General features: G+C 40.1%; 1 protein-coding gene across 2 annotated transcripts in view; it reads right to left on the bottom strand.

Annotated features, from left to right (window-relative positions):
• The window catches only part of LOC126648035 (sodium- and chloride-dependent GABA transporter 3), a 92,935-nt gene that overhangs the window by 34,119 nt on the left and 41,101 nt on the right, over nucleotides 1–17,715 (bottom strand). For both annotated transcript variants that reach the window (XM_050330695.1, XM_050330696.1), the window contains exon 7: nucleotides 12,180–12,314. In XM_050330695.1, coding sequence (XP_050186652.1) covers nucleotides 12,180–12,314 — 135 coding nt within the window. The remainder of the gene's footprint in view (nucleotides 1–12,179; nucleotides 12,315–17,715) is intronic.

The following is a 17,715-nucleotide window of genomic DNA, read 5'->3' as shown; positions in this document are numbered from 1 at the left end:
AAAATTGCCTCAGAAAACCATGAATGCCTTACAGGTATCCTAGAGCATTAACCACTGGACTAAAACATCTTAAATCCTCTTTTCATTTGAGAACTGTCATTTTCTGTTTAATATGACTGAAGACAGTAGAATGCAAAGGATTCAAATTCCTCTCAAGGCACTAAAGCACAAACATTTTTCTCACTTTAGCTACTGCATAAAAGATATTTATTTGAATATAAATGCAGAATGAAAGCATGGATATGTTCAATCAGAGCAGAGATCACCCACTGTCCTCTTTCCATTGCTGCCAAAACCAGATCCTGGGGCAAAGACTAAAACCAATAAATTCTCTACCAAACCAATAAATTCCAATTATGATCTGGTTGGTTAAACTGGATCACAATTCAAACGACAGGAGTACAATGCAATGGGAATGTTCTCCAAAGGAGCCAAAAATTAATTCAGACAAGGTTTCATATTCAAAAGGTTTTATATTCCTTATCTTTCTCAGTCAAAAAAACCCCAGCAATTCTAGGAGGCAAAAGGAAGAATCCATTGTTACCTCCCAGCTAAGCCCTCAGAATATCAATTCTGTGGCAGCACTGCCCCATAGTAAATTGTTTCAGAGTACAGAGCATTACAGTGACCTCCTCTGTAAGTGCATGCCATAAAACCATATATATTTATTTACTGCAGCCCTCAAAGACAAACAGAAACTCTGCTTCTTTGTTCTGCAGCCTTGCCTTTCTTGACTTTCACCAGTGATGAAGGACAGAGCAAGCCACAGTGGTTAATGTTGGCGTTTCTAGAACTGTAGAACAACTAATTTAAGCTTTAAATTCACCTCTCCTCATACTCTGCACTGATGCAAAGATGATAACTTGGGATGTCCCAGCTGACTCTGTGTCTCAGAGTTAATTGCTGGTGAATGGGAGCTAGAATTCGCTTGGAGCCAAACCAAGAGCCTGGCACCTACCCAGGATTATGTGCCAAGAATCTCTGAGGTTGCTCTAGCAAGCTCAGAGCAACAATTTATCCAATCAATCCCAGGTCTTAAGATTTAAATTTTTTTAAAGGGGCATTTGAGATTTCTCATTGTTCTTATTTACAAGTCAGTGAGATTCCCACTGACAGTTTAAGGAAGCTCACACCAGGTACGGAGCAAGTAACAGAATTCAGCTCCAGAGTTAAAAATCAAAATGAGCTCCTTGGGTAGTTTCTATAAATAAATACAAGCAGGGATGGAGAAAGGCAAAGTAAAACAAATTTAGTTTAGACCTACAGGTATAAGCTTGTCTTCTTCCCTGTAACAGATTTGTCTGGGAGAAGTTAGTTTGGGAAACAAACAATGTACTGCTGAGATTCTGGGCTTATTTGAAATGCTTATCTGAGGTGTTCAGAGCTGACGTGCTGGTAAATGTTTTTCCTCATACCCAGCCAGGAGCAGAGAAAGATGTAGAGGTGTTTCCAACCCACAAATATCTTTGATGCTGTTTGTTCCTCAGAATCATTTCTTCCATGTTCCTCCTCCACCTGAAGGCTGCTATCTCTAATCTGCAGCGCTCAGCACAACAGGATGGCAAAAAGACAAAAAAGAGACTGTGTTTTTGTTTATTTCTTGCCCTTTGCCACTTGCTGCCAACTCATTTAGTCTGGCATTCTTCACGGGTATATTTTGGTATTATCTCCTACTTCTATTTGCGTGTGTATGACCATGCAACTGAAATAAAAATTCCAGTCAGAGCATAAACCCCCAAACACCTAAAACTACTTCAAAATCTGCAGGTAAGCAGAGTTATATAAATACAAAGATACATTTATCGGTGATATACCAGTACTGGAACTCATTCCTATCTCAAAACACACATGGAAGTAAACTGCCCCTGTGTTATTCAGCCTCTGGTTCATCCACTCAAGATGAGGTACCAGTCTCTGCTCTGGATGTGACATTGGTCATTCCAGCAAGAAAAGGAACTTATTGGACTGATGCAAATGCTGGGTGAACATTTCCCTCTCCACGGGTGGGAGAACAAGCCACGCTCAACAGGATGACTCTGGACCACCTGCTTTGTTGTGAAGACCAAGACACAGAACAAATCATTTTAGTTCACAATCCCTCATCCTGTGCCCTGTTTTCTGCATTCCTTCATAAGACAGGAACTCACTGAATGCCACTTCCCCACCTGCACATTTCTCATTGCTTCAATTGCTGCAATCATTTCCCACCTATGTCCTGCTCACTTTCATGGATGGATAAACAAGTTCATTGAGACCTCCAGGCTGGGAAAGTATCAGCTTACACTATATTTTTTGTGAACATCCCTTGGAGTCACCATGTTGTTTTATTATTTTACACAGGGGGATTTAGAGTATTTTAAAAGCATGAGTTGTTTTTAGAGTGACAGGAGCTGTGTACCCAACTGGCAAATTTTAGTAAACAAGCCACTCAACATTCAGTGAAATTCTGCTGTGAGCCTGGTCCTTTTTAAAGAGAGCTGGGCAGTGGAAAACCTTGTGTTTATGCCACAGTGCTGGCAGAAATGTAAAGTAAAGCTGAGATCAAGACAAAAAAAGCACCAGAATAAAAAAAATGCCATTTAGGAACCGTATTCAGGACCTCACTTCTTGACACTCAGGGAGTTACTGAAAATACTGACATTAATGAAATGTGTAATTTCACAGGAGAATGGAGATTCAGTTTAATTTGCATTATTTGCAAATTTGTGGCAAAGAGTAAAAGCATTTGGTCAAATACTGAAAGGTTATTCTGAGAACTCAAATGTTGTTTCTCTATTTTTTAAATGAAACATTTGATTTTTAATACCTAAGCAAGATCTGGTTTCAAACTGTAGTAGTAGTAAAAATAATTAAAAAAACCCCAAACAAATGAAAAAACACCTGCTTAAAATAAAAATATTTTTTAAAGACCTGTCTGTGTGAAATGTTTTGTGGGTCTTTTCCTGTAAAAATATCAGTATGCAAGCACAGGACTTCGATTCAAGTGTTCCCTGAAAAATTCACGAGTTGACCACAAACAAGTGGAAGACCAGTGAACCTTTATCACAAACTGCATTGCCATCTAATGATTTCCTGCCAAGTTTGTAACACATTTGCTCAATGCATTTTTATTTCCCCCCTTCTCTTTCTTTACAGCCCTAAATTGAGGCAGCAGCGTTGGGCTGGCACTGGTGTGACAAAGCACATGGTATTGCCTCTGTTCTCCAGTGGCACAAACAGCTACTCTTGCAGCCAGGATTCTGCTGCAAATGGTCCCAGAATGCTCAGTTTATTGAGCCTCGGTGTTTAAAGTAGCTGTCTACAAACATCCATACAGGGAAATAATGTTAACAGATGGAAATTAAGGCTGTGAACACAGTTAAGGAAGATACCTCTAAAAATATTAATGACCTTTGCAGGAATTCCTGTATTACAAAGTTTTCTGGAATTTAACATCACCACAGGAGATTTTACTTTTTAAGACAGAATATAAACTGTATCTCCAAGTCATGCAATGCACCACAGCAGAACCTGGCATTAAGAAAACACATCTATATCCCATCTTATAATTTATCTTTGGGGTAATTTTCATGATATAATTGTAGTGTGTATATGAATATTTTATCCAGCATAAGGCAGAAACAAATATTCAAAGCTTGGTAAAGCAGTTCAGAGTCAATCCAACTTCCATGGCCTAAGCAAAAACCACACTAATACAATTAAGATCTTTACCTGTAAGGAAGGATTAGTCAACAATTCAGTACAGACAGGGTGGAGAGCATCAGAAAGTCACAGCTACCAATACACACATCTCCCCACCTTCCCAGTTTGCTCTCCTGGATCAGGGTCCTTGCTGGTGACAGTCCATGATGGGAGAAGCAGCTTGTTTTCCCACATACATTAGGGCAGTGTGCCAGCAAGTGCCACCACTCACCTCCCACCTCCTCTTCCCAGCTCCCCGCTCCTTGCTTTCTGTCACTTTTTCCTCTCTTTCCCACACTTCCCCTGCAGTAAATCACATATGTGTGCAGAGTACCACACAAACTAAATGCTGGTGGACACAAAGAGCCCGACAGGAAGAGGGAAGAGCAGGAGGAGCAGCAGGAAGGCACGTGCAGCTGCAAGGTGCCCGGGCAGCAGTGCCCACCCTGGAGGGAGGCACCTGACCTGTTCCTTTCTGCCTCCTCAGTCTGGATCTCCATGAGTTCAGAGAACACTTTCAAGAAAAAATTCAGTACCAATCTCCTACTTCTGAGGAAAGAATGTGTTAGCCCCACTCCATTTCCTCAGAAGCCCAAGGTGAGCACCTTTCCAAACCCTACAGTGGCACCTCTGCAAGGGCAGGTTGGGGTGTGCACACACTACACTCTTCTGCCAAGGCTTGCCCAGCCTTCTTGTTGGATTGTTTTGAGAATTCAACTGTTTATTCCAGTTCTAGGATGGAAATAGAAAGAGCCTCACAAATATCAAGGGGATTAGAAAGCGTTTTTTTTGTACAGGTCTTTAAAGAATAATCTTTAGGAATACTCAGTTTTTTAAACAGTAAATCACAGATTTTCTGCAAGCTGCACATCATTCCACTGGTGTAGTAATCTCCTCTTTTACTTTTTTCTCTCATTTCTCTGGAATAACAGGATTAATGAGAATCCTATTAGCAATTCTTAAAAATAACTGAATATTTCCAGTGCCTCTATTTCTATGGCATCATAAACCCACTTGTGACTGTCACAGAAGTAGCATGGAATATTTATTTGCTTCACTGTGTGCAAGCTCCCCTGTTACTCTTTCCTCATTAATATCCATACATCGCTTTGCATTTTTTGTACCAATTTTTAGTTTCATCTGGATCATGTATTTTTAACAACAGCTTTTCTCTTCCTAGAAGAATTGACTTCTAAAGGATGACAGGATGAAATCATTGGTACTATTTGTAACTCTTTAAATGCTCCTGAGAATGTTATTTAATATATGCACCAAATGGCTCTTCAGGTTTCACTTGTACTACTTTTCAGGTGCCATCATGAAACCAGTGAAAAATCTCTGCCTGCTATGCCAATACACTGAGTAAATGTGTGGATCCTGTCTCCCTCCAGTGGCAAATCACACCGGTCATAAAGTCTAATATTAAGGTGCAATCAGAGCTTCCCTGAAACTCAGATGATGTCTCTCTATTGCCACGGTTGCTAAGGAGTTGCAGGGACAGCTGGAAGAGATTCCATGTGGCCCAGAAGTCCCAGAGAAATTACAAAACGACCCCATTCTTTCAACAAGTCTCTTCTCACTTCCAAAACCTGTTCCTGCCTGCTCAGCTCGCTGTTGCTTGTGTAGAAATAGGAAAAAAAAACAAAAACCACAAGGAGAAACCATGGGGAGGAGGAGGCAAACTGTTTGTTCAGGGCTTTAAATAACTCCCAGAAGCAATAACTGGACTTCAGAAAGCACATTTGCTCCATAAAAATTAATAGACACAATATTATGCTGAGGAATAAACCGGCGTTGCCTGCTGAGGCGTGAAAAGATGTGTCGTGTTCACTCACACACCCCAACAGAACAACAATGATATATGAAATTTAGATCATGCCTTTCCCACAGCATATTTAAATATACCCAAACCCTTTGCATTCGATAGACCCAAAAGCTTTGCAGTGCCAAAACTTGTGTGGTGAGCAAATACTAAGGTGCTCCAGGCATCACAGAGTCACCTTCTGTCTTAGGAAAAGCCCCCAGGTGTTTTCATCCCATCCTTTGGAAATACAGGTTCCCAATCACCATAATGCAGATTCCATTCCAGGGAACACCAGGGATGTGCCTTTGAGCAGGGGAAATGCAATGTGCTCTCAGACTTGCCCTTCAGGCTTTCTCTGGGAAAAATGGGAATAGAATCCATTCCAGGAGTAATTTAGGGCCTTGTTAAGCACCTCTGCAATTTCTTGGTCTTCCTGCTCTTTAAAACCACATAAATAATCTGTAATGCAAAAGCTGTAGTACAAAGTAAATGAAATAGTTCCTCATTGTCAACATTATAAGCTGTATTGTAGGGTAAAATGTTTCTAAGTATTGTACTGGGCTATATCTGGACTTCCCTTATAATTTCATACCTCAGTAATTTGTAAATGATGGTGGGAACAGCAGAGTTGGAGAAAGAAATCATTCTTTTTCCAATTTAAATTTTAAAAGTTTGGGTAGAAGTTTCCTACCTACTCTTGTGAGCAACACAAGAGCCTCACAATCAGCAGCAATACTTTTATCCTTTCACTGAAAGGATGGTTTGAAATTTAGTTTGCACATCAAATGGACTGTTTGTTCAAAGATACATGTGCAAAGCTGGAGTTCTGCTTATACAGATAATAAACTCAGTTGTGGATTTTCATACTTTCAGCCCTTTGTAGGGCATTTTGCTGGTTTTTCAATGTACTGCAACTCGTGTGTGTATCACAACTCCCTGCTTCAGAAAGTCACTACCTGATGGAACAAAGAACACAGAGAATGGGAAGAAACTGGTAGGAAAGAGAAGAGTAAATCCCAAAACTTTTTGCAGAACTGCACGAGTGTGATGGGAACTGGACATCCTCCTCTCATTGCTATTTTATACCAACTAAATGTTGGTTGTTTATTTTTGGAAAAAAAAAAAAAAAAGTCTGTACAAAATCTTATTATAGTCAAAAATGCAGTACATTGCTGAAAGTAGGACTAGAATCAGAGATATTAAAAGTGTGGTAAGATCTGGGACCTGTGACCTGCCTCTGAACATCTTCTCCAAGGACTCTGCCTGAAAATTAGGCTGACTATCCAGTATTGAATATAACCCATTGAAGCAGATTTCTAATTTCTAATTTCTAATCAGATCTCTAATAATTTCTAATTCTAATTACAAGTTTCTCACTCATGGAATCATGGAACCATTAAGGTCATTACTTATCATGTTTCAAAACAACAAAAGCATCCCAAAATTACCAAGCAACTAGACATCATTTCATTGCCAACATATGAAAATTCCTAGGTGACTGTTTTAAGGATCAGGATGCTTAGATGCAGAACAGGTCGAAAATCCACTACTCAGGATTCCCTTGATTTTCTGAGGGTGAAAGCACCCAAAAATAAGATCAAAATTCCTTCTACAATATTTTTTGGTTTATCTTTAAAGAAAGCAGCGACATAATACTTATGTTTCAAAGTGGCATTTGCTCCAGTTTCAAAGGCAGGAAGGATTTTCCTCTGCCTTTGGAAAAGGCTTCACTCAGCCTCGAGGTGGCGATAGGATTGTGGGAGTCGCTCAATTCCAGGGCTGCAAGTCCTAAATCTGAATCACTCTGGCTCATTTCTTCTTGCTGAGGTAACTCAGCGTTCCCAGACACTGGAAATGAAAAGTTAAGGGAAGAGAAATTCCCTGGTGCTTTTCCAGTTTGGATTTTCAGATCAGGATTTAAGAAAATATTTGCCCCTGCATCTGTGTAGTATTCCCAAATGTCTCTCACTTATGTATATTGTAGTTAGCTGAATTGGAAAGCAATCTTTTACAGTTTCAGCAACTTTTAAAAAGTAGAATTTTATGTGTATGCTGAAAAATACTAAGATCATGTTAAGGAAGGAATAACTAGCCAAATAAACTCATGCTAACCTAAAAATTAAGGAGTACATAAGGAAAAATACAACCTTCAAGAAAAATATTACCAGCATTTATTCTATGCTATTTTCTATCAATTAAAAAAAAAAACAAAGTGTTTTCTCTAAATCAGATATCCAATATACTAACATATTCCTTTTTCTACAAACACACAGACTATGAAAAGTTAGCCTGAGTGCCACATAGAAAAATACAGGAAGAAATCACGTGTTGAGCTAGAGGGCAACATAGGGAAGAAAGTCACCTTTGCATTATAAACCTATTAAGTGTAAGGGCTTTTTAAGGTTAGGCTGATGCTCATTACTATGAAGGTCCAAGAAGGAAGGTCCAGTGAGCTACAGTCCAGACAATAAAATTTCAAATTTATGGAAAGAGTCCTTCTGGAAGCCATTTTCCAACTGGGCAGAGTAGCCACTGCAGGAATGCCCATGGAAACCCCTGGAAGCCCTGCACAGTCACATGCACAGTCATGGCTACCTAAGAGTGAACTCTGGTAGCTGTAACGTAAAATTTGTTCAAGATTTTGGTAAGCACCAGCTTGTTCAGAGGAGTGGGCAATTCTGTCTGTGTTGAAATGCTCATCCCTACAACTGCTATCATGAGTATCTTCATCAAAACAATACATATTTTTAATGAAAAAAGAGAGTAACTCAGCCACTTATTAGGATACAAACACACAATAAACACGAAATCTCTATTTTCCTCCTCATTTTAAGAGTCCACTGCTACAGAGGAGTTTAAATTTACATGTGTATGGTTTTTCATATCGTTGTCCAACTTCCTGATCCATCAAACTGGTATGTCTGCTAGTACCCAACCCATTCAACCTCTTCCATGTACAAATGTCTGTAAAATCCTATCACAAAGAGCCAAACATTTTCCCAAAAAAGGAGCACTGAGCACCACACACAAGCACAACTACATATTAAATGACTCAAATCTGTTGAGGGACAACCAGAACCATGCTCTGATCTGAGTCAGACTTGCATACAAAATCCATAACAGTCCTATTGACTCGAAAAAGCCCTTCTTTTGTGCGAGTTATAACTCAGCAAAGATCCCACATTTAAGCTTCAAACAGCACCTGTATCATCCAGATCAGGGGAGAGGGATGCATTTCAAGGCAATTTGAGCATGAAGGCTACTGAGACCTTAGTGTTGATGAAGCAAAGCGTTTCTGAGGCTTAAACAGAGCTTCAGACTGTTATGGTTTCCTCTGTTACAACAAGAAGTGGTTGGGATGAACTCTACAGACACACAGGACAAAAGCAGGCATTTTCAGACCGAGAGGATTCGGTCTGCTGGAGAGAGAATATAAAAATGAAATGGAGAGCACAGCCCTGGAGAGCTGAGAGGGGCTGAAAAGGCAGATGAATAGCTGCTTACAAGGCTCTAACAAACTGTGGAATGCAAATTACACAAAGACAAAAGATTCAAGAACTTCAAACTAAAGGGAGCCTCGGAGAGAAACTTAATTTATTTATTCCCCCCAGCAAAACACAGTCGGCACTGGGGTTCAAATACCACTCTCCTAATGCAGACACAGTGCCCATCCTGGAATGGTACTGAAACAGGCCTCCAGCTGAAGAGAAAACAACCTCTGATACTACACATGCTTTAGGCTTTGATATCGTGGAGTAAATGCAAAAGAAAACAAGAGTAAAGATGGAAAGAAGAACAAATCTCAAGGTTATTTCTGTTGTCCTCTACATGCTTCTTGGCAAAAAGCTCAGGAATCCATTCAGAAAAGGTTTGTGGAATGGGGGGTTATTCAAACATTTGAGTTTGAACATTAAGTTCTAATAATAATGGCCAGTCTTCGCGAGCGAAGATCCGGGGAAGGTCTTTCCACCTTCCAGCCTGCGCATTGGATTTTTTTAGGTGAGACACAGTGTGCGCGGAACTGAGCCCACCCTTTAATCCTAAGGTTCATCTGCCGGGGCCAAGCGAGCTTGGACGGTGGCAGCGAGGTCCTTAGGACGTAGGTGGGTTGCCTTTAAGGGCTAACGAGCCCCACCTGCCCGGGAGTGGCCCTGACCGGGAATCGAACCCGGGTCTCCGCGGTGATAGCGCGGCGCCTTTACCACTAGACCACCAGGGGCTCCACATTAAGTTCTACACTGCCATAAAAAGGAAAATGTCTCTAGATCTATCTTGTGAGCACTAAAAGTTCCAATAAACCTGAACCAATGCTGTATTTCAGTAAAAATAGTTGTGCCAAATTCTATTTTTAGGACTGAGAAGCTGAACTTCCTTTATTTCTTGAAAACTGAGCAGAGGTCCCACGCACGATTCTGAAACCTTTCTTCAAATCTTGAATGAATGATTCCCAGCAAAATATTTCCATTTTGATGGAATAGCCTTCCTCCAAGGCAAGAACAACTCTCTAAAACCACTTCATCTTGTGTTAGTGTTCACCATCTCTGTCTTTTACTTCAACTTCTTTCCTGCTAAAAGGTACTTAAAATAACGTGGCTGAAGTACAGCAACTTGTCCCTGAACTGGAGGAGGAATTTGGCTCATTAAAGCATCCCAAAAGGCATTTTAGGGAAGTTAGCTGAGCTATATGTGTGGGACAAGCAGACACACACACGTGTCTCAAGTTATTTTGTGCTTCCCAGACTGCTACACTAATACTGTGTGTTTTGCAGATTGTCATGGTAACGACGTGCTTCTTTTACAAGTGGAAACAGGGTAGTAAATAGGCATATAAACCCCCCTTGTAGCTGACAATAATGTCCCTTAAGCTTACATGCCCTCCTTCAATGACAAACAGAAGGAAGGGTGGCAGTGGCACGAGAAAAATCCACGCTCAGGGTAAAATCCTGTTAACAGGCCCCTTGTCCACCACTGCAAAAGGGAAGGAACCAACACTTAAGAAGCAGAACTGCTTCCTATTTGTACAGGGGAGTGCATTTGTCCTACAAGGAAAGGTTGGAAAAACTGGGATTGTTCAGCCTGGAAAAGGGGAGGTTTAGGGGTGATGTAATTGTGGCCTTCCAGGAGCTGAAGGGAGCTACAGGGAAGATTGTGGGACAGAATTTAGGAGAGCATGTAGTGACAGGACAAAGGGGAAAGACTTCAAATTGAAGGAGAGTAGGTTCAGATGAGATATTAGGCAAAAATTCTTCCCTGTGAGAGTGGTGAGGCCCTGGCACAGGTTGCCCAGAGAAGCTGTGGATGCCACATCTTTGGAAAGTGTTGAAGGCAGAGGGTAACCCCAGCTCTCAGAACCACACAGTGGGTCAAACACCAGCTAGAACTGCACAAGACCAACCAGTGCCACCCATGTTCTCAGATGAGTTTATGACAGACAAATTTCTTGTCTCAGGTACGAGTTTAGACACTCGAGGGTTAAGTTGAAAGTAGAGTGACTGCAAACAAATAACTGGGACTGTGTCAGAGAATCCTGCTGTTTTCCTCTGGTACAGTGCTAATTTCTCAGATGCCCTGGGACCATCTCTAAGCAAGTTGGACATTGGAAATCTGATGTTCAAACACCACTTCCAAAGCCCCTCTTTCCTTTCCCACCTGTGCTGACACAGAATGATGGAAATGTTGTTGAAGCCAAAAGAGGCGACGTGATTAATTTTTCAACTAAAGTTTTCAATATTTTAAATGAGTCTTTTACTTTAGTTTTTTTTTGTTTGTTTTGTTTTTTGTTTGTTTGTTTTTTCTTCTGTAGAAACATTACCTGCTTAAAGCAAACTTTAGACAAGTCAGTCCTCTCAGAAACTTCAAGGAAAGGGTCGCCTCTATTGTCTTTTGCAACAAAATACACATTTACAGTAAGCAGAGACAAAAAAAAAAAGAGAGATTATGCTGACATATTTTCACTAAGCAGATTAAAAAAAATTCATTTTGACAAATATTCCCAAATTCCTTTCTATCTCCACCTCAGGATCTATTTAATATTGTAATAGCTTTAGGAGTAACACTGTATAGTGCCTTTTACATTGCCAAACCAGATAAATAAAATACTGTCTTCAACGTGTCAGGTTCTATAGAGATCTTGTAATTGTCCCTCTTCAATATCAGACAAATTATACATAGTAACTGTTTTATTTTCCTTATCTGTCACTGGCAAAAACCCCACAACTTAATCCATTATTCCCATGTTCAACTCTACTCTGGAACAACAAAACAGGCAGAGTTCCTGGCTTGAGTATTTCATTCATCTTTGGTTGCATGCAGAGACTTCTACTTCAAAGACAGCAATCATCTCAATTAATAATTTCTCTACTAATGTTGACCGAGATTTAGAATGAACAAAGAACCATAAAATGGTTAAGTCTCAGTTAATCCTGTTCCTGTTCAATCAGTGGCAATGCTCTTTCTCCTCAGTGGCAGAAGCACCAACTGCAACTGAACAGTTCTGGAAATTCTCATTTATCATAGAACTAAAAAAATCAAACACACATAAGCAGTGATGGCTTTAAAGCCTCATCCACATTTCCGAACCTCCAACTACGAACAACCATCCAGCAATCACCTGTATTCAAACTTCAAAATCAAAGAAACTCTTGCAGTTTTTCCCAGTCAGAGAGGCAAATAAATCCATGGACCACGATCCTACCTGTGGGTCAGAGAGCCGAGAAATGTCGGGGTACAGGTAGAATTTTATCCCCTCGGAAGCACCTGGTAACGTCACTCCACGGATCAGGAGGATCATCAGCATGATGTAGGGGAAGGTGGCTGTGACATATACAACCTAGTGAGAAGAAACAAACTTTAGAGAAATATTTTCTTCCAGCTGCAACAAAGCTTCATTTCCACATCCATTTGGCCATTAGATTAAAAAGAAACAAACAAACCAATCAAGTCCTTTTCTGGTGGAAAAGCGCATTTGATGCTTTTGTTCGTGCAGTTTTGTCCTCCAACATATTCCCTTCTGAATTCTTTATGTCTTGTAGGAAAGATCAATAATTTTTTTTTAGAGAGAGATTGGGAAGCTCTCTGTAAGTATATTATTTACTCTCCCTGGGTGACAGGTGACCACACACTCTGCTATTACCAACCCACGTACTATTCCAAACACAGCTGCAGGGAAATGGACTCATAGGAGCAGTTAATTAATTATATGCATTATAGAACAATATATGGTAATCACTAAATTGTCACCTCCTAAGACTGCTTTGCCTGCATGTCTGTGCTTGAGGAATAAACATTTCAGCAAGCCTAAAGGACCAGTGCTGTGTATCTCTCCTTGGGATTTGCTAAGGGAAACCTTACCACACAAAGCACCTTCAGGCAAAATTTCTGAGATGCTCAAGCCTAACACTTTCTGTTTTCACATATATGGCTCTCATTTTTTTTTTAATTTAGAAGTCAATTTATTCTCTACATGAGGAATGACTGAGCTGTTCTGGAAAGCTGCAAGAAGTCATGTTTTCCCAAGGAAAGATTGAGCAGACTTAGTCCCATTTGACAGTCAAAAAATCTGAGAGCAGTACATGGCTATTCAAACTCAGGCATGGATTAAATGATAAATTCCATGTCACTATCAATATTTCTTTAAACAATAACTACCTTAAAATTAAATCTCCTCAATTCTTTATAGAAGAGTAGGTGTCCTTATTGTAATGTGACATGATACTCTCACACATCTGCCTTCCACAAGCCAAAATTACTTAACAAGCTACAACAATGGAAAAAATCATTTGGTGAAAAATACAACTTGTATGGCCCTGAAAAATATGCATTTTAAAATCAAAAGGTTCATACCTATGTGAATGAAAACCATACATCAGAGAATGGACCTATGAAAGAGTTCTTAAACACATTTTCATAACTAATGAGCTGAAATTTGATTTTCAGATCATGCTGAGTATTTAACCCCAAACACGAAATGATCCTTTGGGCAGGTACACTCACAAATGGAGGAACTTAAAATCAGAAGAGACATTTAGACACTTCACTCTCACTGACTTTAAGCATCCACTTATCTTTCAGGTGCCTTATCCCTTTTGAAAACACAAACCATGATTTTCCCAGGAAGTGGAGACCACCATTGTAATCCCATAGATCTCAGGCACCTGAATTGATGGGTTCCCAAGTCAGTACAATGCCAGATGGAAAGCTTTATCCCACTGCTTACAGTATTGACTATCAATCAGGAAAGGCAAACTGATCTGCCTGGCTGAGTTCAAATAGAACTTGTTTCCACACATTTAAGTTTCAGATAGAAATGGATCATCAGGTAAGGAGAACTAGAAAAGAAATACAAGGAATGGACACGGTCCTGCTCTGAGTCTTATACTGGGTGGAAAGGACAGCATAGCCAGAAATGGTTTTCACGTTTCTGTATTTACCCCTTGGCCAGCTATTTTTTCCTACTTGTTTTAAATCAATAGATGCTTTTCATAGAGGGTAGCCAGCAGACACATCCATTTGATGACACCAGAGGTATTGCACCTGAATATCTGTGAAAACATTTCCTTGTGTGGTGCTTCCTTCACCACCCCGCTGTGCAGCACATCCTCTGCTGCCTTGCCCATCCCACCACTGCCTAGAAACATTTCACCAGAGCAAACAGAATGCAATCTTGCAGAGGCACATTTCTGCCCAGGTTCCTTAGGGTGTATTTCTTCACTCAGCTGGATCAGGGAAGAGCCCCAACCACTCACCTCTGCACCCAAGAGACGTCTGGTGAAGGGACCTTTGTAATCCCAGTCTGTAATTCAGGCTTGCAGAGTCAAATACCTCTGTTTGCTTTTCCAAATGGCTTCCCCAGCCCATCCACACCTATTAAAATTGCAAGTGCTACGACCACAACCTCCTGTATATTTTTTTTTCATCAGGGTAATTCTGCCTCAGCTTCAGAGCAAGGAGGACTCTCCCTTTCCTTTGTGTTGCCATGCAGAAAGGGAATATAAATACAACTCAATTGGCTTAGCATTTCTGATACCAATGCAGATATCCAGAACAACAGTGAAAGAGATACCAAGGAAGTAGGTGTGGGAGAGACACACCCTTCCCCAGCCAGCTGACACTGCTGACAATCTAATGGTGGTGATGTTTACACAATTAATGAGGCTGCAGAACCGCAGCTTCTCTGGCATTGCCACAGGTAAGAGCCCTGAGTTCAGAGGGAAGAGAAGGCACCACTTGCAGGTGGTGTTGGAGTCTCCCAGTAATTCCACGGCATCAGTTCTCATTTTCTCATGCATTCCAAGAGCTCACGAGGTGAGGGAGGATGGGGCGTTTTCAAAATCAGTGCCATTATTAGTATCATCATCACATCTGTAGGCATTAAAAGTTTCCTGAATTGTTCTCTTTTCTCTCAACACATCGAACCTCTCTGAATATCAATGTGAACACAACTGTTTCTAATTACACTGCATCCTGTTTTAATTGACTTTAATTGCTTGGTGTGTTAATTTGCATCCCAATGCTCAAACTGCTTTTTTTAAACCCTTGTCAGAGCAATGCCAACGCTGAAGCAGTTGGAAAGAAAATAAAAATTTCTGGCATGCTGGTTTTTGCACCGAGTTCTCCTTTGCAAACTAGCTGAAAGACAAGTTTACAAAGATATTTAGACATACAAAGTATGTGGAAAGGCATCTACTAGGACATCTAACCACTCCTAACTACACTGAGGTTCTTAACTGAAAGTACAGTAAGGCCGAAGATCCTGAGAACAGATATTTCATACCAAGTATTGGAAGTTTAAACAGCAAAACCTTAAGAGACTTAGATGTCTGTATCACTCAAGGTCAATTGTATAGATATTTAGGTACTTTTGCAATGATTTCATGAGGAAGCACCATAAAGATCATGAGAAGCTTCAGAGCATCTGAGTTGTGTGAATAGGAAGTAGTGAACTTTAGTCCTTTGCTTGGCTCATGCTTAGAACATACCTGAACTAGAATTCCATGACCAAAGCACAGCTGTGAGGCTTGGGAAGTTGAGGGAATTCTTTCCTGCAAGCTGCAAGGTTCAAACTCGTTTGCACTGTTTGAACTGACCGCATTTTATAAATGGAAGAATATTTCACTCAATGCTTCAGAAAATTCCTGGCCCACTAATCTCCTACCCCTAAAGTCCTCTGTTGCTCCATCAGGCTATAAACACAGGTAGTATCAAAGCAGGAATTGACAGTGATTTGCCTTAACTCAAATAATATTAAATAATGACTGTATATGAATACACATGGAAAATCCAACCTGACCCCATACCCCCTCATCCTTATATTTCAGTGAGTGTTTTCAGCCAGCTGTGATTTAGCCCATTGATTCAGTGCCACTGTGACCATAAAGAACTAGACTGAAAGCAGCAACATTTGGTGTCTGTGTAGACACACTTTGGTATCACCAATTGGGGCACGATTTCCATCAACATTTTAAAAGTAGTCCTACATGCCACAGTCAACCCAGACATCTTGGCTTCACTCATATTTGCCACTTCCACAAATTCTCACTTCCTAGATGTTAAGAGCAGATGATAACACTATAAAACATTTTCTTTTTGAAATGCCATGGTATCCTGTGAAATGTTCCATCCAGCATTGTTTTAAAAAGAGGCTTTTGCTGGTCTGACTCTACATACAAATGCCAACTGGAAAGAGATATTTTCCACATTAATTGGATTTACAAAAAAAAAAAAAAAAAAAGGTATAAAACAGTATAAAGCAATGACAGCTGATTCACAAGGTTTTAAAAAAACATGTCAAAAGGGGGAAAGCATTCTAGATCAACCTATGTTTTAAAGATAAAACTTCATATGCAGAAAAAGAAACTAAAGCAAAAACCCAACAGAACCAAGTGAGTGCATTTGTATGATTGGAAGGGGTAGGGGGATAGAATCAGCAAAATGGCTGATTTTTCTATTTTCTCTTGGTGTTTTATAGGTTCATTCAGTATTATCTTCTGTTTGTCATCTTTGTTTATCCACAGAGGGAATCTTACTCCAGAATAATGTAGTAAACCATCCTTAACCAGATTGCCTATAAACTGCAGAATTTCTTCTAAATTACTACTGACTCATGTGTGAGTGCAGACAGCTTCACTCAGAGCAGAAACAAGTTCAAAAACCAACAGCTCAGAAAATTTAATGAGATCTGAGAGCTGAGAATAAGTATTAAAGCAGGAAAAAAATCACTGGGAATGTGAGATGAGCCAGAAAATAAGGGCCAGGAGGGGACACTTAGTGAAGGGGTACAAGAACCTTGTTAAATGCAAGGTGATCACAGGAAGCAAAAGATTCTACATGAAATAATAAGAGCAGAAAGGAATAAACACTACTAATACCATACCACACTGAAGTCATTGGCTGGGACACATTAAAATTGGTACCTGGCAGAGCTCTGCAAGTCCTTATTTTTACCCACATGGTGGTGAAGGCAAGAAACAGGAAAACAAAAGTCTGAGTCACACTGAAACATTTTCTCTTACAACGAAATGAAAGCTTCACTCCCAAATTCACTGGGTCAATAAAAACAAAATACCCACATTCTACTTCATTTTGATTTGACATCCTCCTTACTGAATGTGTGGAAGATATCTCTAGGATGAAAAATGCTTTAACAAGTGAAAGTCATTATTTAGACGCTTCAATGCCACATTCAAAATGGGTGAAGAAAAAGTTTTCCATATCTTTTTTTTGCAGCAAGAATTACTCTTTGCATTGGGTCTGACTTTAAACACTTTTCAGCACTTCCCAAATTCCATCTAAAATATTCTGTGTTCAAAAAAAAAAAAAACCAAACAACTGCCTTCCTGTGGTCAAAAGTTTCAAAAGAGAGGAAGAAAAATATGGTGAAGGGCTGAGCCAAAAGTGCTCTAAAATAGCCTCTACCTGACCAACCCAGGAGTACAGGTAAAAATGGGAAATCAGTGAGAAAGCACCCAGGGCAGACAGCATCGAGGCACTGCAGCAGCTCACATTCCCAGCTCAATAGAGAGAACAATTCCCTCAGATGACGAGCTATTTCTCCCCATAAGTATTCCTTAAGCAGCGTCAAGTTTTCTAAATATTTGTCACTTGAAACTATTTCCTAGCTAATTACCACAGCTGGCTGCCCAGGACCCTTAAAATCAAGATCTGTCTTTGTTCTGCTAAAATTACTCTTCTAGCTTGTTGTTTCTTTTGATGAAGTCTACAGGCCTCCTATT

The sequence above is a fragment of the Myiozetetes cayanensis genome, unplaced genomic scaffold (genome assembly GCF_022539395.1).
Source record: "Myiozetetes cayanensis isolate MyiCay16 unplaced genomic scaffold, myiCay2020 scf43, whole genome shotgun sequence".
In the NCBI taxonomy this organism is placed as follows: Eukaryota; Metazoa; Chordata; class Aves; order Passeriformes; family Tyrannidae; genus Myiozetetes; species Myiozetetes cayanensis.
The sequence above is the reverse complement of the archived record's forward strand: the minus strand, read 5'-3'. Positions and strand labels throughout refer to the sequence as shown.